Consider the following 22,031-nt stretch of genomic DNA (forward strand, 5'->3'; position numbering starts at 1 on the left):
ATGAGGTCAGCTACGCAGAAACTGAAGGTAATTTTTGTTTCAAATTGCTTATTTGACCAAATAGCACACTGATAGCTGTAGCAAAGATAGGAGACGGCTGGTATTTTCTGTGTCCTGTAGCACAAACTGGAGGAGATAGTCTTACATAGTAAGGATGAAGAAACACTGAAGGTATGAACAGCTTCATCATCTTTCGGATGCCATGTCTGCTACGAGTCTTTTTGCTGTCAGAGACGTGACGAGTTGATTGGAATGTCAGTCAGAGACTTAAATATGAATGAAGTTTGCCGACTGCGCTCAAACGTTTCATCTTTTGTCTGCAGGATCTAAGAAAGGAGCAACGAGAGTTACAGAAGCAGCTGGATACCAGACAGGAAAATGAACCTCTGCAAGCAACGTGATCATTTATGCTGGTTTAAAAAAAGTCTCAGTTACTCAGTGACACCATTAACCAGTAACTAACATGAACTGAAACTACTCTCAGTGCAGCACGCTCCAGTCTTTGATGAGCAAATCTCAGTTTCTATATTACACTGAATTTTCTCCCATCTGTCCGTTCTTCACTTTCACAGAGCTGCACTGCAATTCCAAGAGGAGTCCAGGAGAAACACAAAATATGGTAAGCATAGCACAGCACCATTGTTTAGCATCTTTATGGAAAACATATTTAAAAGCAGCTTCACCGCTAGCTCTTCCTCGCCTTCCACTCTTTGGGAAGTGCTTCCTTGCGGTTGAGTGAGTCCACTTTAATGACTGTTTGGAAACAGAGGGGTTTACAGTCCTTAGTTTTGCAATAAAACTCACATTTTAACGGTAATGAATTAACATTTCATATCTGTGGGTCATGACTGGGACTATTTCATAACGAGACACTGTACACTCCTGAGCAACCATAACACGTATTACCACAAGCTGCTGATTTTGTGCCTTTGTCTTTGTACAGATGCCAAAAATAAGATACAACATTACAACATTTGGGCACAAAATGAAAAGACAAAGATGAGGTACTTAACCGCACATCACACTAAAACAGTTCCCTTGTGCTTTGCTGATTTGAGTATTATGTGTTTGTGCTTAGTTGGTGGTGTAACTGTGTCAAGGTCGTGTGGGAAGGAGTAAAGTTAGGAGGCATCCTCCTCGGTGTGCTCGTTTTGGTGGCCTCTGTCTGCGTCACTCCGCCTCCAACCTGCGGGAATCCGACCGTACAGCACACAGCGTCCATCCTGTTTGTTAACAACTAGCTGGACTTCATATGAGTCTACACTCCACCTAACGCACTAGCATTAACATCAGCCAGTAACGGGGCTCTCTCATCTGGGGCTCTTTGCAAGGTTTAAAAAACAAAACAAAAACTGTGCAGCGCTGTGTCGTTGCTTTCAAGTTAAATAAAAGAGTAAATAATTGGAAAACTATTTTTTAAAAGTATGTTGAACCTGAGCCTGTTGAGACACGCAGCACTGAGATCATGATTACGGAGGCTCCCCGGCTGTGTTTTCTCTATTACATGATGTTTGAATGATTTTTAAATGGCACTTTCATACTTTGAGTATGTCTGTAATATTTTTGATTCCTTTCATTTTGTTAATCAGTTCGATTTTCAGTTCAATTCAATTCAACAGTTTTATTTATATGGCACCACATCACAACAACAATTTCCTCCAGGCGATTTATATTGTAATGTAAAGACCCTACGATGATACGGCGAACACAGAAAACAAAAAAACCCAACAATAAGATGACCCTCGAGTGTTACTCCAAAACACTGAAAACCACTGGATTCCACTTGGCGACAACAGGAAGGAAATTTATTTTATGCAAAGGATGTTGAAGATGGAGCTGCCAGGCAGGCAGAAAGAGGAAGACCACAGAGAAAGCTCATGGATGAGGTGGTGGAGGACATGCAAAGGGTTGGTGTAACAGAAGACGGTTGGAGGGATAGGGTGAGATAGAGGCAAAGGATCTACTATGGTGGCCCATAATGGGAGCAACTATAAAAAGAAGAAGAAGAAGACCCTCTCTCCTTAATAACATCGTAACTCTCCACCATTCAAACCATTTTAGGACACTCTTCCATATTTATATTGTCATGTATTTGTTCCATTAATATGCTAGCTTTCACAACACTGATTTGAACTAACGAGGCTAATAACTAATGAGGCTTTAGACTGAAGCATTTATATCTGCTTCAGTTTAGCTGAAATAAGACGTTATTTCTGAGGAACACATGAGAACATTTGGTGATTTCAGTCTTTAATAAAATATCAATTATTTACAATGTATTATCTGTGATACACCCTTCAGATGGGTATGTTTCATAGTGTGCTTCCTCCCTCATTTATGTGGCGTCATTGAATCAAAGACCTGTGCAAACTATCACACAATGTTTTTGGTGATGACATAAAAAATTGGATTTCTCTAAAAATTAATGACGTGCCACCACTAAGTTCATTTTGCACATTAAGCTCCTTTGTACATCCATCGACATCTGCATACCTCACTTGTCTTCACTTACTTATTTTTGTACTTATTTATTTATCTTTCATTATTTTTATCTTTATTTATCTTGTTGCTTCAACCTAACTTGGCATTTGTGTTTGGACAGCAGAGGAAGAATTTCATTTGCTATTTCTTCTGTACACATGACAATAAACACTTTGAATCTTGAACCATTTGAACTATGTCATATTATTTTTTATATGGATCATCTAGCTTTGGGTGTCTCAGACATTATTAACATCATCATACTATTGGGTAAATATCATATCCATTGTGCTAAATCGAGGAACTCGAAGCCTTCTTTGTTTTATTAATGATTTTAAGTTTTTTTTTCTTTCTTTGCTTAAAAAGACTAAGAGCAAATATGCCAAAAAAAATTAATCAGGGTATTGCCCGTCTCCTGCTATTCTAAATTTTGACTCATTTTATTTTATTTTTTCATTGCTCTCCTTTACGCAAAATTTAAATGCCTGCCATATGAATCTTTTCTGTTTTGTTTTTAAATTGTATTTTTTTCTATTATTCATAATTCCTCTAATGCTATATTTCTTGTACTTTTGTACTGTTCGTTGTCATTTGTATTGTTATCACTGTTATCCTCTTTGAGCGTTTGTATTTTCAATTGCTCAATAAATTAAAAAAACAAAACAAACAAAAAACCCTGTGCAAACGAAACCGCTTCCTGTTGGCTTAACGACGTCAGCAGATGTGTTTCTGAAGAACATGTCGGATGTTCCTATTTGTTCTAAAACATGTACGCAGTATGTTTTTTTGTTTGTTTGTTTTTAATTGGTTATCGTAATTTTTTCGGTTATTGATTAAAGAAAAAGCACAAGTTTACTTCAAACTAGATAAGAAATACCCCGGGGAAATGTTTATTAAAATAATAATTTTAATAAAAATTAGTAATAAATGAAATATAACAAAGAGATTGAATAGGTACAGTGCATAGTTTAAAAGAGATTACGATGGATAAAGCTGGTACATTTCATGCAAATTCGGAGCATTGTTAACAAAGTTAACAAAAACGAAACAGCTGCTGTGTGACGTCATCACCAAGCGACGGGAAGTGAGGCAGAAGACGCTTCTTCTTGCCGAGCAGTAGGTATGAAATGTGACCGGTGTGATCCTGCTGTTTCCTCCTTTCTTCTACCGTCTGTTCGTGTCATTCTGTACTGAAGTCCTGCTTTTCACACTTGTTTGTAACCAGGAAGCAGCTCGGCTAGTCTCGCACACAAAGTTAGCTAGTGTAGTACGTAAACAGCACGTAAACAGCACGTTAACCACCTTCGAACCACTTTGAAGCAAAGTTCCCGAATTACAGCGCAAAATGGAAATTTGAATATGGACATTTTTTATGTTAAGATGGGAAGACTTATTTATTCAGAGACCTCCTCTGGAACAGTTACACAGTGTATTTCCAGTTTGTGTGTGTGTGTGTGGCCTTAACCTGTTTCTCATTTTTCCAGGTTTAAAGTATGGACTTGTCGTATGGCCCATTGGTCTTGGGTGTAGCAGCTGGCCTCGGCTGTGGGCTCCTTCTTGGTTGGCGCCTTGGGGCCCGCTTTGGCGCAACATCCAAAAGTCTGTTGAAAGGGAATGGGAATGGCTCTGGAGAAGCAAGTGTGATGGGAGAAGGAGGCGAGTTCAAAATGATTCTGGTGGTCAGGAATGACCTAAAGATGGGCAAGGGGAAAGTTGCTGCCCAGTGTTCCCATGCTGCTGTGTCGGCTTACAAGCAGGTCCAACGCAGGAACCCCGAGCTGCTCAGACAGTGGGAATACTGTGGCCAGCCCAAAGTGGTGGTGAAGGCGCCTGACGAGGACACCCTGATTGATCTGCTAGGCCGCGCCAAGGAAATGGGACTTCCCGTTAGCTTGATCCAGGATGCAGGAAGGACACAGATCGCACCGGGCTCACGCACCGTGCTGGGCATTGGCCCGGGCCTGGCCGATCTGATCGACAGTGTCACTGGAGACTTGAAGCTCTACTAGAGATCCAGCTTTCAGCTGAGCTACCAGGAGTTTTATTACAGGGCTTAGTTCAGTAATGACACATTTGTACTTTTACTGTGATAGCTCAGTAACAGAGCAGTTCTTCACATCAACGGGACGCTCAGAAATATGATGATTTAATAACCTTTGTTTTTCTTTATAAGCATTTGCTCAAATTATGTACTGCTAATGAGAAGATTGATTTGTAGGCACTCTTACTGTGATGTTGCACTGAAGCAGCAGAGCAGGTTAAATGAATGCAACATCACAATTGTGCTGAGACTCAATGGCATTTATTTTTTCCTATAAAATAATGTTTTGGATTTTTTTTAATTTGTGTGGTCTCAAATGATTTTTTACATGTGTAACTAGAAAACTAATTCATGGGGTGCTGCTGATAAAAGCCACAGTTACAAAGCAGAGGTGGAGGTTTTACAGAACAGCAGTTCAGCAAGTCACCACACCTTATTTTTAACATGTTTAAAATGAGAAAAGCTTTTGTCTACATGTCAGTCATCATATGAGCTGGTCAAATTCTCTAGAAGGTAAAGAAAGATGCACTGACTAGAAAGGAGATGATGTCACGCTATTAGTGTTCGTACAACCATCCTAAGTGTATGTAACGCTGCTGTAGTAAAATCTGCTTCGTATGAAGCCGTTTCAGTGTGAAATACTTGAAATGTGAGTTTAGAAAAGTGCCAAATAAATAAAGACAATTGGATACATTCATGTAACTGAGTTTAAGGCTACAGATCAGAGCCATGTGTTTAAATACAACCAATGTTTCACTGTTGTGCTATGTATTTAAAAATTCCAGCCCTGATAACGTTTTGCGTCTGCCTGCCCACTTTTATGAAACACACAGTAACATCTGCTGCCACATTATAGGTAGTCTAACGTAAGTGCAGTCATATCGTCTGAGCACAGCGATTCTTTGCTTGACCTCGTGTTTTCCGGGTGAGGTGATCAGGAAAAGACATTCACATCATTGTTTTAATCATAAGCAATGTTTCTACACTGTAAAAAAATGAAGGTGACACTTTATCATCACACTACATCAAGGTCAGTTAAATACAGAGCTCCACAAAATCCCCTTCAGCAGCCTACTTGTGCATGTTTCTGACTGAACTGCTGGACACACACTCATTGCGTGACATCCTGACACAGCGTGGGATGACCTCACAGCCCGGTGCATCTTAGCTGGCGTTCACCTGATAACAGGTCCTCCACTTTACAGACGACTGCAGGTTCACACTGAGCACCTGTGACAGACAAAGTCTGGAGATTTCATGGTGAACGCTTATGCCAGCAGCAATATCATCCAACACGACCCGTTTGGCAGAAGGTCATTGATGGTCTGGAGAGGTTTATCCTTGGATGGCCAAACAGACCAGACTTGTTGGCCAGCGGCACCCTGACTGCTGTTAGCTACAGGCATGTACCTCTCAGACTGCCTGCCAGACCTTTAGATGGTGCAGTGGGATCCTGCTGATATGGACGAAGCTCGGCCTCGCGGCCAGTGTTCCTCTGACATGAATCCAATTAAAACCTATGGAACATCAGCTATTTGTGCATCTGATGACAGCATAGAATTTCAAATTGAATGTTATTAATCGGGAACTGATTTGTAATTTAAGTGGTCCCTTAGTATTTTTTAAGCAGTGCTGGTTTTAGTGTATAATAGCTGTAATGACTTGTATAGAGCTTTATTTTACTATAGCACCCCCTAGAGGCAAAACATGACAATATAATCGCAGCTGGGTGGCATATTGAACATTTATAGCAGTACAAACCGAGCACGCACACAAGCGCTTGTTAGCCAGCCACAGAAAACGAAATGTCTCAAAATAAACAGAAGAACATTCGGGGTCGTCCAGTAATGTGTGCAACTTTGTTCCTACACATTTCCTCTCTTCAACAAAGGTTTAGTACTGCACCTGCATCAAGTATGGGACTTCAGATTTAGCAATCACTGATCATTACTGTTGTAGTAGAGACAAAAAATATCACCCTGTTATCACCCCCATCAGAACTGTGAGAGTTTGTTACAGCAGCAGCACATGCAAGACACGATCACACTTTTCTTGACAAACAAGAAGCCTTTATTTTATTTTTTTAAGTGGAAAACAAAACCGCTGTTTCATTCATTATGATCCTGATTATGCACAATCAAGTATCTTAAGTGCACAATTTAAATCTAAGGTAATTGAGATAAGAATATAAGTTCAAAGGGATTAATGATTGATTTCCTGTATACACACACAAGCCTTAAAAAAAAAAAAACCTTCACAATCCCACAAGTGTTGTGATATTGTTTCTGATTTAGAGGAGTTCAACTTAATAACATTCAATCTAATCCAAACAGGAGAATAAAGTTTGAAAAATCTCTCCTGCAGAAACAAACCACAGCATAAAGGGAGGGGGGGGGGGGTTGTTAGTCGAGCACACACAGGTCTGCAGCCCCTCCTAAGGTGGAATCGTCCCACATTAAAGCCGTGTGTAAAGCACATAGACATGTCATCTGGAAGTAAATGTTTTTCTGCATAGGCTTTGCTGGAAAGAACCAAACTTTCCTGTAAATTGTACGTAAAATACTCTCTGGGATTTTCTTCATCAAACCAGCCCTGAAGTTTGAGTTTGGGGCATTAATGGGACAACGTAGTGTTTCAGGATTGTGGGGACGGAAGCAGCGGCCATGTGTCTGAATATACAATAATTAAATGCATTTTACAGTCTGAAAGAAGAAGCTGCTCACGCACATCAAAAGGAAGAGGTTCTACATTAATTTCTTCTCACTACAGAGTGCAAACCAGATGCTTCACAACAGACCTTTGTGTGTTTGTGTGGTTTTCTTTTTTTTTTGGAGAAGACCAGCTCTTCCCACAAACCAACCCTCCCATTGTACATAAACCATTTCCCATTCAAATAAAATAAACATAAGAAAAATTAATGTAGTCAATACGGAATGTGAGGAAATTAAATCTTTGTGATTCAAACCTTTCGTTTGACAACAGAAATAAAACTGAGTCCTTCATGGCAGTTTAAGGGGGGTAAAGAAAAGTTTAAAAAAACAAAAGAAAAGAAAGATGAAGACGAGTTTGTTGCTGTTCTCCTCTCCCTGTTGAAGGCAGAGCGAGAGGATAATGGTCTGGCGAAGGACTGTGGGGGATGGATGGATGGAAGCTCCACCCTGTAAGTGGAGATAAGGAGCTGGGGTCTTTACATGCCATAGCCGAAGCCTGGCTGAGCTGCTGGTTGACCGTATCCTGCGGGCGCCTGGTAGCCGTAGCCATACGCTTGCTGAGGGGCCACGGGGACGCTTGGGCCTGCTGTCAGCATCAGCTGGGGTGTTCCTGCGAGCCCACACACAGAGGAACCATTTCACACATGCACATTTGTTTTTATTTTCTAGTTCTGATTTAAAAGCTTAGACTGGAAGTTGGTTTTGTTTTTATGTCATCAGAAGTATAATAAGAAGTTAAAGCCAGGTTTTCAGGACCTTTCATGACTTAAAGAATTCATGGTGATTAAACTGAGTGACTACAGAGGACCCTGGAACCACAAAGTGAAAGACGAGAAAGCAAAGCGTTCTCCTGGATACTGATCACGATAAGTGGATGTTGATGTTACCGTAGACGATGGGTTGCGTCTCTGTTGCCTGCTCCTCCTCTTTCCTTAGAGACTCTGAGGTTTCAAGTTTATCTACCTGCAAACAGAATACATGAATACATTTAGCAAAACGCTGAAACCCTTAAAAATGAAACTTACATGGTTAAAGGTTAGGAAAAAAAAGTAGGGGTCAACACACGATCTCTTAAGTAACAATAACAGACTCTTGCAGCAGATGGTCCGAGCCTTCAGAGCCCCGAGCTCAACGACACGTGTCAATGTGGGATTACATGAACCCACAGAGGCAACTGAGAACTTCCAACTGCAATAAAAACGTTAATAAAGTGCCATATTTTGCATGATTTTAAAAATACAACCATTTATGACATCCTCAGTTACGTTTAGTAGCAAAAGCAGTTGCCCTTTATTTCTTAATAGTCAACTAATGAAACGTGAATGATCAGTAACGGCTTCTGCAGTCGAAAACAGCAGTTGTTGTTTTAACATCTTTTTTGGGCATAAATGCTGAGACTAGGATGGCTATGATGGTCCAATTAGTCATTTTTCCCTGCTTCTGCCTGACAGAGGCAGGAAATAAGTCTGTTCCTGTCAACCAGCAATATACATGAATACAAGTGAGAGCAGGAGGAACCTTTTTGAGCAGTGAGTCAGATAACTTGCTAGCAGCAATATGCAGAATGGACTTCTATGGTCCAAGGGGAAAGCAGCAGCAGCAGCTGGATGCATGTTATTTCTAAAATACAGTAATAAAGGCTTGCTCAGCAGTTTACTTCCACACCCCGTGTGCACATTCAGTTTGTCCATGCAGTGTAACAAACAGCAGCCCTTTAAATAAATGTAGTGAGACAAAGCTGCTGAGTGTCCCATGCTGTATGTGTCACACTGCTGCAGCAGTAAGACGCAGCTTATTTAGAGGCGGAGCCAGGTTACTTCAGGTGCTTCCTATCGTTCAAAGCCTTGTGCATGAAGCCGGGCAAACCAACAGCCTGCAGGTATGTATGAGCAAGACTTTGTTTTTTGTTAACACACATGCATCAAGTCCCAAGCATCAGAATGCAACACAAAAATCCAACAGTGTTACACAGCTGGAGGTAAATGCACTTTAGATATGCAGTATATCATTTTTTATAATTGTTGATGCTCCCAACTTCACAGGAATGCTTCAAATCACTGTGTCAACGCCACTGAACAACATACTGAATAATAAAACTTACATACTTACATGCTATGGTTATACCAAGTTTAAGCATTTTGTATTACATCCTATATGAATAGTTGCCCAACAATTACAAAACCAGTTTGACCGACTGATCAGTTTTTGAGTGAGTGCGCAAAGAGCATTACAGCTAAAACCATGCACACTCCAGGCTGCAATCTCCTAAACTGAATGCTGATCAAACACAGAGCTTTAAACTGTCACCTGTTCCTTAACTGCATCAACCTGAAAGAGAAGAGGAGCAGCACAGAAGATGAACATTTAAAAAAAAAAACAAAAAAAAAAACATGTAGAAACTGGCAGAGGCGGCTGGAGATGCAAAGTAATCAGACAAAATTGTGCAAGTTTTATTTCACTGAGGATTCCTCGTGTGCCAACGTGTCCTCAGATCTTTTGAGTGACCATCTAACAGGAAACAAACCTGTAAAGAGACGACTCACCTTGCTGAGGTACTCCCTCATGACCTGAATGAAGTACGGCATAGAAAAGTCCATGATGTTGTGCCTCCAGGAGGTCTCCAGCACCACATCAGGTCGTAGCAGATCGTAGCAAGTGAACAGGCAGGCGGCAAAACACTCCTTCTTGTTCTCCTGCAGGAACCAGGACAGCAGCTCCTCTGCCAGCTCTGTGTCTTTGGATTCTGAAGCATACTGCATGGCATCCTGCAGAGCGAGAGGCAGCACACACAGAGGGTCAGGAACAGTGCAACACACCTGCTTACCTTAACCTGAGCACTGCAAACACTCAAACGGAAGGGGCACCTTATAAAGCTTGTCCTTCTTGCAGAGCTCTACGCTCTGTTTCCAGCGGTTGTTGCCCTTAAACAGGTAGGCAGCGATTCTCCTGAACTCAATCAGCTCGTGCTTCTCCAAGCGCTGGGCCAGTGAGATGTTGTCAAAGTTATCGTAGGCATCTATTGATGTTCTCAGTGCCTAGCAGGAGTACGCAGAAAATGAAAGCGTGAGAGGTGGGTATTTTTGAAATAACAGAACATTGAACTAAATCCACAGTTACTCACCTGATAGTCCTCCTCTGTGATGAAGAGGTTGTTAAGTGCTTCGTTGACTGATTTGTTGTTGTGGTTCTGTACTGACCGTAGGTACGGTTTGACCAGAGGCAGCTGTTTCACCTGTTAACATACAAGTGCGCTCAGTGCTCAGCCCAGTTTGAACCACAGAGGAAACCAGCCTGATGCATCTGAATCATTATGACATGGAACAAAATGTACCTTGGTGAAGAAGTTGACGGCACGTGAGTGGTCCAGTCTGGGGGAAAGCACTATAAGCAAATCGTTCAGTAACAATGGTTTGAACTCCAGATAGAACTGGACGGCTTTGTAATACAGCTCCACGTTGGCCACCTACAGCACACACGGAAGGAAAGAAATTATTTAATGCTTCTAAAGCAAATCTGTTTAATAAAAACAAAACACTGCATTAGGAGATAAATGTACTGTCTTCTGTTTTTTTGCAGACTGCTGGAAAATTGTAATTAGCTTGACTCGTATCAGACCAAAGATTTTACTGCTACATTAATGTAAGACACAAGCGGTCAACGTTGTGCATCCTTGTTGGGAAGAAAAAAAACAAGTCGTAATTGTGATATCCAATTAAACTCTACCTTGGTGATGATGTCTTTGAACTGGCCCTCCTTCCAGGCATCTGTCGGGTGGTTCATCATGGTGATGATGGCGTTGTCGTACTCCTCGTATTTGTCATACAGGAAGACAAGTTCGGCCCACAGGTGAGCCTGCTCTGCTGCTCTCAGGACCTTTGGGATGTTAACTCTTGACCAGAAGAGCTCCAGATGCTCCCTCATCTTCTGGGGCTTGAACTTGGAATAGAGAATGGCCAGCTCTGTGAACATCCCCATGTGAGCGCGCTCCAGGCCCAGGGCGGCCTCCAGCATGGTAATCAACTCCTCAAAGTAACCACGGTCCTGAGAAAGAACAACAACGATGGGAGGTCGTCAAATGCGTGCTCATTTTTGGGCTAAACTACGAGAGCAGCACACCTCAAAATCATTATGTCAGATTTCAAACTTCTGAATTTATTTTAAGGACAATAATGCTTCTCATTGATCTCTTACTTGGTAGTAGTTAATCAGCTCCTCCAGCTCATCGGCGTGCACTACGATATGGAGACCACACATCTGAGCCAGTCTGAACTCCTGTCCATCCACACAGGCGAAGCACACCTCTTTCCAGGTGCGGGTGCTGTTGGCCTTACGGGCGCCGTCCACAGCAGCCTGGTACTCTCCGAGGTGCACCAGGGTTGAAGCCAGACGACCAAAGTTGGAAACGTTGTTGTACAACAGTTTAGCGGCCTCATACATTTTCTCATCATAGCAGCGGTCACCAACCTAAAAAAACCCAAATAAAAAGTACAATAAACACATTATTTCATCGATGACCCGTCGGCTCGTCAGAGTCAAAGCTGCGATAGAGGGAGCTGAACCTGTTGGATGTGAGCATTATTGGGCCCATTGATGAACTCCTCAAGTTCAGCAAGGCGATTGGTTTTGGCCAAAGCAAAGATCAGCTCGGTCTCTACGTAGGATTCGCGGGCCTTCTTACGAGCCATCTGCAGGAATTTGACCAAGTCCTCCCAGTTACCTGCAACACATTTACATTAATGAGGCTGTTGCTCTGTTTTTACAGTAATTCTTCTTTCCCCTTTAGACTTGCAACACTGTCAGATTCTGTGCACCTTCGATATCTGCTGCACAAGCAAAGCTACTGTACAGGCTGCCATCTAAGACCCGATAACACAGTCGATGTAATTGATTGATTGATTAATTAATTGCTTTCAATTAAAGTGGCACTAGCACACAACTAACAGCCTTCACTAAAACCTGCTCTAATTTAGTGAGATCATTCTCCGTACCACTCGTATCAGCAGCCTGTACCACCTCCATGTATGCAGAGGGGTCATCAGCCTTGATGTAGGAATCAATGGCTTCCTTAACAAGACCCTTCTGCAGCTGAGCTTTGGCCAGCTGGCTCCACACAGCGGGCTCATTGCAGCGCTCTGCAAACTCATAGGCTCGGTCCAAGTTGCCAATATGCTCTATCAGCACCTGTGGGGCAGGAGGCAGACAGGAAGTATTATCAAACCTTCTTCAGGTAATACGATTATTAGTCCAAGTGTTGAGAAAATAAAAACAGACCTGCACAGCAGAGGTGTTGACATCAAACTTTTTAAAGATGGCAAAGGCCTCCTCAAAGAGCTCATTGCTGATGGCAATGTTTGCAATGTCAGGGGCATCATAGTTATCTAGCCTGCTGATATATTCCATCACTCGAGTACGGTCAGCCTTGATGGCTGTCAAGATCAACAGGTTCTGCAGATTTCTGTGGGAGAAAGAAAAAGATGATCTCAGGATTTCTGTGCAGTTTTAAAATAACTCGGGATGAGCAGTACAGCACTGGTAAATACCTGTGTTCACTGAAGACCGAGTTATCCAACACAATCTTCTCCAGCAGCTCAATGAGCTCGTTGGGCAAGTCAGCAGTCATGAAAGCCTTGACTGTGACCGAAACCTCCTCTGGGTCCTGGGTTTCTGACAGTGCTGTCTGCACCACCTGACAGCACAAAGTAAGAAACTAAGCTTAGAGAAGCAGTGCTGGCGGGCAGGGGGATTAAAAACCCACAAAACTTGTGTGCGTACCTGATCAATAAGTGGTCGCCTGTAGGGATTGGTCTCCAGCAGCACGCTGGCCCACAGCTCAGGGTCTCTGCGTCGTACAAGGTAGCGGGACAAGCTTTTGAAGAGGGAGTTCTCATTGCAGACCTGATGGAAGAAAGAAAGAATTACAGTGCTTTGTGCTACAGTTAAGTTCACAACAACAGAACTGGATAGGCTGAAACTTGGACTTGTGGCATCAAATCATCTTGCTCACATTGATCAGCTCCTGGTCACACTGTCCTCTCTCATAAGCTACACATGCCAAATGGGGGTCTCTCTTCTCACAGTACTTTCCCACCACACGGCTGTCATAGTAAGGGTTTTCCCTCAGGAAGCGTTCAGGGTTGTTGTTGCTGTCAATGTAGATCTTGGCCAGAGCATTGTGGGTTGCTGGCTCTTCACAGCCTTCATGGATACGAGACTCGAGCCAGGGCAGGAGCAGCTTCAGCCTGTAAGGAAAGCAGATGTCAGCACTATCCCTGGCTACGTATACAGCTTTGACGCTTGGTTCAAATCTAGTTTCAGTAAGCTGTAAATGATGAGTAATACAATTATACAAATATAAATCATATATATGTATATATAAATTTTTATTTCAAATGATTAAAAAGTTTTTGACAAAAGCCAGCTCCAAAAGAAGCCGTAAACACATCTGCATCACAGTTTCCCTCCTGATATTCACTCGTTAACGTCCATACAGCTCACGGGATTACACTGAAGAATAAGTGTCAGGTAAAAATTAATTAATGTTTTGGCTATGTTTTAGAAAATAACATAAGTTGAATGTGTGCAGCACCTGTTCCTCTTTTCCACCTCAGCGACCAGTTCATCCGTGGAAAACTGTCCTCTGACAACCAGGATCAGACTCTTGATGACATCCTCGGAGCAGTCCACATCTAAGAGGCCACCAACCACCACAGGCAGACGGCTCGGATTTACCTAAGCAAAGTTTTCACAATAAATCTCTCCTTGATCTGTGAATGAAAGGTGCTCTGAAAACTAAATGTCTCTGTGTTGACTCTTACCTTCTGAACATAGATCTCAATGTATTTCTGCAGGTTGTTGCGGTACAGGTAGAGGACCAGGTCGTGGACAAAGTCAAAACGGTCACAGACGATGATGAGTGGGAGCTGGTCAGTTAGTTTGGCTTCCTGTGCATCACAGAGTAATGGGGAAGAGAGTGTAGTCAGTGAATCTGTACACAGTCGAATGTTTAGATTGGTTTTGTTTCTGCCCTCTATAATTATAATCACTAAAAAATGAAACTGGATGTTATTTAAAAGTATCAGGACTTAATCAGTTAAAAAACCACATAGAAACAAAATCAAGCGTCTTCTACTAGAACAGTTGGCTTTGTTAGCTAGGGAGGCTAAAAGGATGGTCAAATTATTGAAAACAACGTGTGTGTTTCGCACTAAAGAACAATAAACTTCCTTCATACTAATAAGCAGAGATGCCAGTTCTCACTAAGCAGTACTGAAACACTGCTGCCATCCACAGGATTTAAAAAAAAAAAAAAAAAAAACTGGGATTGTGCATCTTGATACTACTATCCAACAACATGCTGCACTGGGAAAAAAAGCTCCTTACAAGATTACACACAACACAAACCGACACTTTCTGTGCTTAAATGTGAAGTAAAGGAGCCTAACACGGTCACCGTTACCTGCACACACAAGAGCCAATGAATGACTACGACTATGTAAAGTTAATAGATCACTGGCTATACATAGATACACCCCAGTAGGTGTATGGACTGTGGTGTATAAACATATACGCCTCCATACAAATCCCAGTTTCAATCATGTGTCTGAAAATAATGGGAAAGGGGTGAAAGAAAAGCAGGGAATGAATCCTGCACTGTGGGGAGGAATAGATTTACCTGATACATGTCCTGCCATTCCAAAGACAAAAGAGGAAAAGGACAAAAGATAATTGACTGCCATCAGGACTGCTGGTTGAACAATTTGCAACAAATACAGGTAAACTGTCAATGTGTGCAGCTTGGCTTTTCTATAAAATATAAAGACAGACTAAGCACTATAAGCAACGTCTGATTATAAAATAGAGATTTCAGGAGAGTTTAAACTTTTGATCAACCCAACATTAAATTCATAAAACTACTGATAAAGTTCTGACAGTGTTACAGTTTAAAAACAAGCACCATTAGGAACCAACTGAGAAACGGAGATATAACGGGCAAGGGTAAAAAAAAAAAGAGTCAAAGTCATAAAAGCTGCTTGTGTCAGTGTTTGATCGCTCCAGTCATCCCTGTCACTACCTTGAGGAAGTTCTTGACACGCTCAGGATCGTAGCAGTTGCTCTCTCTGCAGATCCTTTCCACCTCTTTGATCTGGCCCGTCTTGCAGGCAGCTTGGATGTATTTGAAGTGAACTTCAGGATCCTGACTGAAGTTTACAATAGAGCCCAGGAAATAGAACAAACCTGAGGGGAACACACAGTTAAAATTAAGCTTCAAATGGGATCCATGTGGATAGGGACATTCCTGACATTAAAATATTGTTCTTCCCCAATTAGTTTACTTAACCTTTATGCTCTATTACTCCAGTCAATACAGATGAGCTGCATTAGTTCACCTCCAGAGCATCCTGCACTATTTATCGATCGTCCTGCCTCTGTTCTGGCCTACATATCTGACTGATAGCTGAGCAACATCTATCCAAGTACAGGGTTAGGAGGTAATAGCAACAGTAACGAAACAGAGACGAGCCAAATGCTTTTCCAGCAGCTAGTCTTATTACAGAAATATTTCAGTCGAACTGATGCATTATATAAAACAAATCATGACTATTTCAATAACTTTCCAATACTTCCTCATTAACTGAACTGGGTTTTCCATCAGTTTCATTACAGCCCTTTTCTATTAGTACCTACTCAGATCGACTCGTCTCGTTTTCCCTGATAATTGAGTACCATCTAAAATGCTTGTCCCTTATTACTGGGTTTCAAAAATGGCAATTTTGATTTTGGTGAAGGAGATGCTTTCATGACTCATTGTGTAATGCCACTGACTAGCCAAGCAGTGGCATGTAGTCTGTTGACGTCACACATTCAGATTGCTTGGAACCCCAGTCAAGTACCTGGTAGCAGGTACTACCATCTAATGGAAAACCCTAAAAACCATGTTGAGCAGTAGGTACAAGTGAGAAAGAGCTATTTGTATTGGCTGGATTATGGATTACTGATATAATAAAGAATGTTAAGTATGAATTTTTGGGTCTCACCTTCAAAGCTCTTGAAGGACTCAAAGAGTTCAGTGAGAGCCTGTGTGGTGAGCTGTTCATGGTACTTGGACGCCACCTGGACGCAGATCTGCAGGTTCTGGCGGATGTTAGCTGAGAGCATGGCCCTGAGGCACTCCAGAGAATCTTCCACTGACAATGAGCCAAAGTAGTTCACCAACCACTGGAGGTGTGTGTGGGGAAAAAAATGTTAAGTCAGAGGCTGTACAATCTACAGCAACAAGCAATGACACATTTGCCAGATGGGAAAACACTTTGACTGTGTAGGTAAGTGAAGCCTACCTCTGGGTTGAGCAGGTGTGTGTGCACCACAGCACGCTTGATGTCATACAGGTCAGTGTAGTGCTCCAGTGCTCTTTGCAGGAGTCCAGCTTTCTCACACAGCTGGGCAATGTGGGCACGATCATAGTTGGTGAACATCTGGTTGCCCAGGATTGCATCAGCAACCTACACCATGAGACGAGTCATTAGAAAACAGTGATTCATGCTTAACAAATGGATTCATTTCATTTATTCAAGTGTGTGCATATTGGTCTACCTGTGGTGCATGCATGAGGTTCATCTCCAGCAGGCGAGTCTGGAGAGGTCCTTCTGAGGGTCTGTTGTTTTTCAGGGCATCCAGAAGGAATGATGTGCACTGCTGAATCAGGTTGTACTCCATAAACACATCCACAATCTGGACAAAAACAGAACCACAGGTAAGAAATAAACCAAAAATTAGACTACACTTGTACAGCTATTAAAAACAACAACAAAAAAAAGCCTCTTTGTATCAAATATGGTAGTACTTCTTTACTGTAGCTTTTACCTTTAATATAAAACCAATATTCTTGTCAGCAGTCTAATGTTCTGCTCCACTTAAAGGATTAAATGTGAGGAATGCAGCCCACACAGTTCTCTAAAGCTTTTAGACAAGTTGCAATGACAAGTGAAAGTTGACTGAATACAGTAACTGTTTAAAAAAAAAAAAGCCTGCCTGTGATGCAATGATTTGTGTTCTTAAAGTTCCTATCACCTGCTCTGTTGCACTTTAGGAACACGAGCTGTGTCAGCGGTTGACACTTGCAGCACGGAGGTTATGCACAGGCAGGAAGTAAAGGAAGAGGTGAATTTCCTTTATACCATGTGAAAGGCAAGATTTAGAAACATAAACATGTGCTCAATAAACTTGTTCAGTGTTTTCCACCATTATAAACTAGTATATTATATACTTATTAGGGATGGACCGATCCGATATTACGTATCGGTCCGATACTGACCTAAATTACTGGATCGGATGTCTGAGAGAAATAAAAAATGTAATCCGATCCATTAAATATCACAAAAGCACCTCACAAAACTTGCGACATGGCGTAACTCAGCTCATAACCTTAGCACGTCGGAGCAGTATGCGTCACGTGATAGAGCGGCTGTGGCGTGCGAGACCTGTCGGCGGTCTGGTTGAGCATTTGGAGCCTCGCTACCAACCCGGCATTTCATCTCCGAGAAAGTTATCCCGGAGAAGTAAAGCAAGTGTGCAAGTTCATCTCTGAATGTTTGTAAAGCATTCCCACGTTGAGCTTAACAACCGATATATGGAGCGACTGCCTCTCTCCCCTCCCTCTCCTGTTGCTACTTCAATCATGAAACTGATCAATGATCAGCTGATCGACTTTTCTGTCGCGACTCCGTCTCTCTTGTTTGTTGTTGGCCCACTTTGCACCAGAAAGAGGAAACCAAACAACAGCAGCAGCACATTGAAGCTCGATAAGCTGTTGTTAGAATGTATTTAATATTACTTTCTACACCAGGATCTTTTTCTACGTAGCTGACGGCTGGTAACTGTGCAGGGGCGGCTCTAGCAAAGTTTAGCCAGGGGGGCAGGTAGGGCATTAACAGGGAAAAGGGGGCACAAAGACATACTTTTCTTTCTTATTCTCATTTAAAATGTCTAGTTTTTAATAAATAATTATCTGAATCTTACAACCAAAGTTTTAATCTGATGTAAAATGTATAGAAGTCCATTACTGTATATAGTAACTATTAAGTCTAATACACACCCTAGTAAGCTATAGTACTTTTTCCTTTGGGAACCATCTGTGCAGTCTGCAGTTCTGTTGAAGAAAGATGTTGAATCTATTTAATTATTGTAGAAAAATAACTGATTTCTGTGCTTTTTATTTTTAAAGATGTGCATTAAATTAAAGTTGATTACGTCGATTAAGTATCACGAGGCGGAGGGTGGGGGGTGGTTTCCTATTATTTTTGCTGGGAGTTGGCAACCCTATTAGTCAGGTTGCTTAATATTTCTGCTAAATACTCTTTAAAATACCAGAATAGGGAGGATGGTGCAGGTTTAAGTTTATTAGCTCAGTATTGCTGAACTATGAAATATTTTGGATGCAGTGTATTTTTTGCATACAGGTTTAACAGAATAGCTTTAGTGTTTTGTTTTTTAAAACTTGAGTATGAACAAGATATTAAAAAAACAGTTTTATTGATTATAAAATACACTATATCGGAGTCATATCGGTATCGGCAGATATCCAAATTTATGATATCGGTATCGGACATAAACAAGCGGTATCGTGCCATCTCTAATACTTATGCTCAAACTTATTCAGTGTTTTCCACACTGAAGTAGGCAGGCATAAGTATATGACACAATAATAAACACCAAATGGTATTTTTTTTAGTTGTTATTTCTGCCTAACAGAATGATGACATCCTTTTCAATTTACTACTGAACCACCCGTGCCTTTATTTTGAAAGTTCGGCTAATGCTACCCAGCTACCCTTCTTGTCCTGCACTCCCTGCTGTGTGGCCGGGTTGTTGTTGTAGTGGTCCTCAATGTCTTTCTCAGGCCATCCCAGAGAGGCTCTGGTTCTGTGGCCAAATACAGCTAACTCCACCTTCTTGAACTGCAGCTGGTGACAGCAGTCCTTGTTGCTCTGTTGCTAGCTAGAGAAACACTGACCAGAATCTGCGGCAGCCAGGTTCTGGTCAGTGCATTAACTGCTTAATGTGCCCCTACACTGAGATCACGGAGGCTCCAGAGCGCAACAACGACTATTGTCCTTTGTATTGGTCTGTTGTTTATTTGTTACCAAGTACTTGACAAATAAACATGAAAACAACATGAAATGTGTTTTATTCATTCACTCACTTAAGAAAGCGCATGCTTCTCTAACTTCACTCATACACGGTTTGCAGCCATGCCTACTGCAAATAAAGTCTGCATTGTAACTGTTGTAACTATAAACTCATTCTGCATTTAAAAATTCTATTTGTTTAAATTCTGGGACAATTTCACGCTGACTGGTTAATCACAGAGAAAGTGATAATTAGGTGACCTCAAGGTCACATAACACAATTTCAAAATAAAATAATAACTCTGTTGAACTACTGAATCAAAAATAAAAAACATGCTGCATCACTACATATCCTTCATATCCTACCTGTGTAATGTCAGCCAGTGGCTCTTCATCTTGGACTAGCATCTGTGCGAACTGCAGGCCCTGTTCTGGATTGATCCGCATCACATTCCTGAGCAGAAAGATCCAGTCTGGTGTGTAGCCGACCTGGAACAAAGAAAGAAAATGCTACAATAACCAACAAGCTCTCTCCACTCCACTTAATGGTCAGAACCAATTTCATTAAACTAGATTAAAAAATAAATAAAATCCAGAGAACAGATAATTAAAAGTAATGGCCAAATGCGATCTTAGACATACCTTTTTGGCGTACAGGACAATCTTAGGAAACTGACCAGTCTCTGCAAAGCACTGAATGACCTTGTTGGGAACGTTGGCCCTCAGGTACACACTGAGAGCCAAGGTAGGATCCACCGCCTTCACCAAGTCACCCAGTTCTTCAGAACACTCCAACTGGAATACACAAGAAGCATCAGACGTTTAAGAGACAATTATGGAAAAAAAAACAACAACCAAAAAAACCATTGTTTAAATGCAAATAATAAATGTATGACAATAAAAAAAAATCTTAACAACACTGTTTCAGTAAAAGGACTAGATATTACAATCCCTGACAATGCACTGCTTCAAATAAAGTCTTGAGGGATGGCTGCTATGAGGAAAGGCAGAAACTTTACCAGCGGGTCACAGTGTTGTGTGCCTTCACAAACTGTTTCGGTCTTTTATCACAAGCTGTTCTGCCAGATTTTAGTTTCTTTTTACCTTCCTTGGTTAGGTTTAGGGATTAGAGATCTGATCTAGATTATAGTATTAAAATTTTGATGGACTCTTGATGGACTTCTCTAAGACTGTTGGGATTGGTTCTCCACTGATATAGAAAATATAGCAAATATTAAGTGAATGAAAATCAACTCAAATGCATAATTCACTTTTTTCTTAACCATGGAGAATTTGTAGATTCAAAGTTTCTGAAGGGAGACTTCCTAAATTCCTTGCATATCACATGATCTGCTTGATCCAAGATAACAGGCAAGTTGTGTAAACATAACAGGCAGCTCAGGAAGAGCGACTTCCTGCGAGCTGGTGCTTAGATGATGTACAGTACCTTGTCTTCCTTCAACCACTTTTCCAAAAGCTGCTTTCGCCCCTGCTGGAGGACAGGCCTGCAAAGCTCCAGGGACTCAAACTTATTGAGCTGACCCTGGTCTAACAGGATACCAAAGTACTGCAGCAAGGGGGAGGTTTGGCCAGGCTGAGTGGGAACACTCTGGAAACGACGGATGGTATCTGGGGTGCGCAGGATGCCCTGAGTGAAGAAATGTCAGCAGAATATGAGAAAAGCCATAAAGCAATGATAAAAGACAAAACGGGCAGTAAAAGACCATGAAAGTCACTAATGTACCTTTGGTGCATTAGCAGCAACCTTGGCGGCCTCGGAGTAGTTGCCAGCAGCAAACAGGTTGTTGAACTTGCGTGCAAACAGCTCTTCGGCTCCCGTGAGGTTGTTGCGGACAGCTAAGCGGAGAGCCAGATCTGGATTCTGCAGCACGTTGGTGATGTAGGGAATGATGTTTTCCTCTTCCACACAGACAGACAGAACCTGTGCCACAGGAAAATACATTTTTAAAGTCCAAGTCAATCTGTGAAGTTTATGTCAGGCATGTGGATTCACAGATTTGGTCAAATACACAATGAAACGTTGATTGGAAAAACAGTCTTTTGTACTTGAACTCATCTTAGATACATTATGACCACAGAGGCATGATTCAATACACTTTTGTCAGGTAACCAAAAATAAATAAATCAGTAGTCAAGATGTTAAATTAAACTCCGTCTAGCCCTGGGATATGGGTGCTGAATGCAAATGTTATTTTAGTGGCTCAGTGTAACACAGGGCTTGTGTGTGAAGTCTGGCAACTACTCAAGCAGGATTACTTACTATAATGTTACTGGACTAAATGGAAGTAATGTGGAAATGTAAATACATTAAAATAAACAAAAAAGAAAGGAGTTTAAAAAAAGGTTTCCTAGTGTTCATCCTGTGTACTGCTCAGTGCGCACTACATGTGTCCAGAGGAGAGTACGCTTGTAGAGGCTGATATTAAAGTCAGATAATTACTATCATGAGGGAGACCAGCCTGCACACTAACCCCAGGGTGGCCTAACATTTTCTTCCTAAATGCTAGGAAAACAATATCAAGTATCAAGTGATAAACCTAGTTGAGACAGATCCACCAAGAACAAATAGCAAAACTCATTTCAGGCAGACACTACCGAGAGGATCTACACGGAGATAGAGAGCACCAGGATGTGCTTCCCACTCTGCATCAC

The 22,031-nt window shown here is 41.6% G+C and overlaps 2 protein-coding genes across 4 annotated transcripts in view; one reads left to right on the plus strand and one right to left on the minus strand.

Moving 5' to 3' along the window:
* The first annotated feature begins 3,456 nt into the window (after nucleotides 1-3,456).
* Nucleotides 3,457-5,248, plus strand: ptrh2 (peptidyl-tRNA hydrolase 2). 3 transcript variants are annotated; one of them, XM_063487620.1, is made up of 2 exons: nucleotides 3,457-3,597; nucleotides 3,966-5,248. In XM_063487620.1, the coding sequence occupies exon 2, from the start codon at nucleotides 3,975-3,977 to the stop codon at nucleotides 4,488-4,490; it is 516 nt and encodes a 171-aa protein (XP_063343690.1). In that variant the 5' UTR covers nucleotides 3,457-3,597; nucleotides 3,966-3,974; the 3' UTR covers nucleotides 4,491-5,248. The 3 variants fall into 3 exon arrangements, with proteins under 3 accessions (XP_063343690.1, XP_063343689.1, XP_063343691.1); XM_063487619.1 differs by having other exon boundaries at nucleotides 3,458-3,601; XM_063487621.1 differs by lacking the exon at nucleotides 3,457-3,597 and adding an exon at nucleotides 3,636-3,654.
* Nucleotides 5,249-6,200: 952 nt separating this feature from the next.
* The window catches only part of cltca (clathrin, heavy chain a (Hc)), a 31,973-nt gene continuing 16,142 nt past the window's right edge, over nucleotides 6,201-22,031 (minus strand). The window contains exons 7-30 of the mRNA XM_063487618.1: nucleotides 21,103-21,300; nucleotides 20,806-21,006; nucleotides 20,001-20,153; nucleotides 19,725-19,847; nucleotides 16,825-16,962; nucleotides 16,569-16,733; nucleotides 16,269-16,449; nucleotides 15,305-15,468; nucleotides 14,049-14,174; nucleotides 13,820-13,962; nucleotides 13,238-13,472; nucleotides 13,006-13,128; nucleotides 12,774-12,919; nucleotides 12,505-12,688; nucleotides 12,222-12,414; nucleotides 11,793-11,950; nucleotides 11,425-11,697; nucleotides 10,957-11,274; nucleotides 10,565-10,696; nucleotides 10,355-10,465; nucleotides 10,098-10,268; nucleotides 9,777-9,998; nucleotides 8,121-8,196; nucleotides 6,201-7,843 (exon numbers count right to left, since the gene is read on the minus strand). Of these exons, the coding sequence (XP_063343688.1) occupies nucleotides 7,710-7,843; nucleotides 8,121-8,196; nucleotides 9,777-9,998; nucleotides 10,098-10,268; nucleotides 10,355-10,465; nucleotides 10,565-10,696; nucleotides 10,957-11,274; nucleotides 11,425-11,697; nucleotides 11,793-11,950; nucleotides 12,222-12,414; nucleotides 12,505-12,688; nucleotides 12,774-12,919; nucleotides 13,006-13,128; nucleotides 13,238-13,472; nucleotides 13,820-13,962; nucleotides 14,049-14,174; nucleotides 15,305-15,468; nucleotides 16,269-16,449; nucleotides 16,569-16,733; nucleotides 16,825-16,962; nucleotides 19,725-19,847; nucleotides 20,001-20,153; nucleotides 20,806-21,006; nucleotides 21,103-21,300 (4,068 nt within the window). The 3' untranslated portion in view covers nucleotides 6,201-7,709. The remainder of the gene's footprint in view (nucleotides 7,844-8,120; nucleotides 8,197-9,776; nucleotides 9,999-10,097; nucleotides 10,269-10,354; nucleotides 10,466-10,564; nucleotides 10,697-10,956; nucleotides 11,275-11,424; nucleotides 11,698-11,792; nucleotides 11,951-12,221; nucleotides 12,415-12,504; nucleotides 12,689-12,773; nucleotides 12,920-13,005; nucleotides 13,129-13,237; nucleotides 13,473-13,819; nucleotides 13,963-14,048; nucleotides 14,175-15,304; nucleotides 15,469-16,268; nucleotides 16,450-16,568; nucleotides 16,734-16,824; nucleotides 16,963-19,724; nucleotides 19,848-20,000; nucleotides 20,154-20,805; nucleotides 21,007-21,102; nucleotides 21,301-22,031) is intronic.

Source organism: Pelmatolapia mariae, linkage group LG10_11, assembly GCF_036321145.2.
Source record: "Pelmatolapia mariae isolate MD_Pm_ZW linkage group LG10_11, Pm_UMD_F_2, whole genome shotgun sequence".
NCBI classification, from domain to species: domain Eukaryota; kingdom Metazoa; phylum Chordata; class Actinopteri; order Cichliformes; family Cichlidae; genus Pelmatolapia; species Pelmatolapia mariae.

Bases quoted from the DNA above. Each gene is read 5' to 3' on its own strand.
- ptrh2 (XM_063487620.1), top strand. From the start codon at position 3,975: ATGGACTTGTCGTATGGCCCATTGGTCTTGGGTGTAGCAGCTGGCCTC.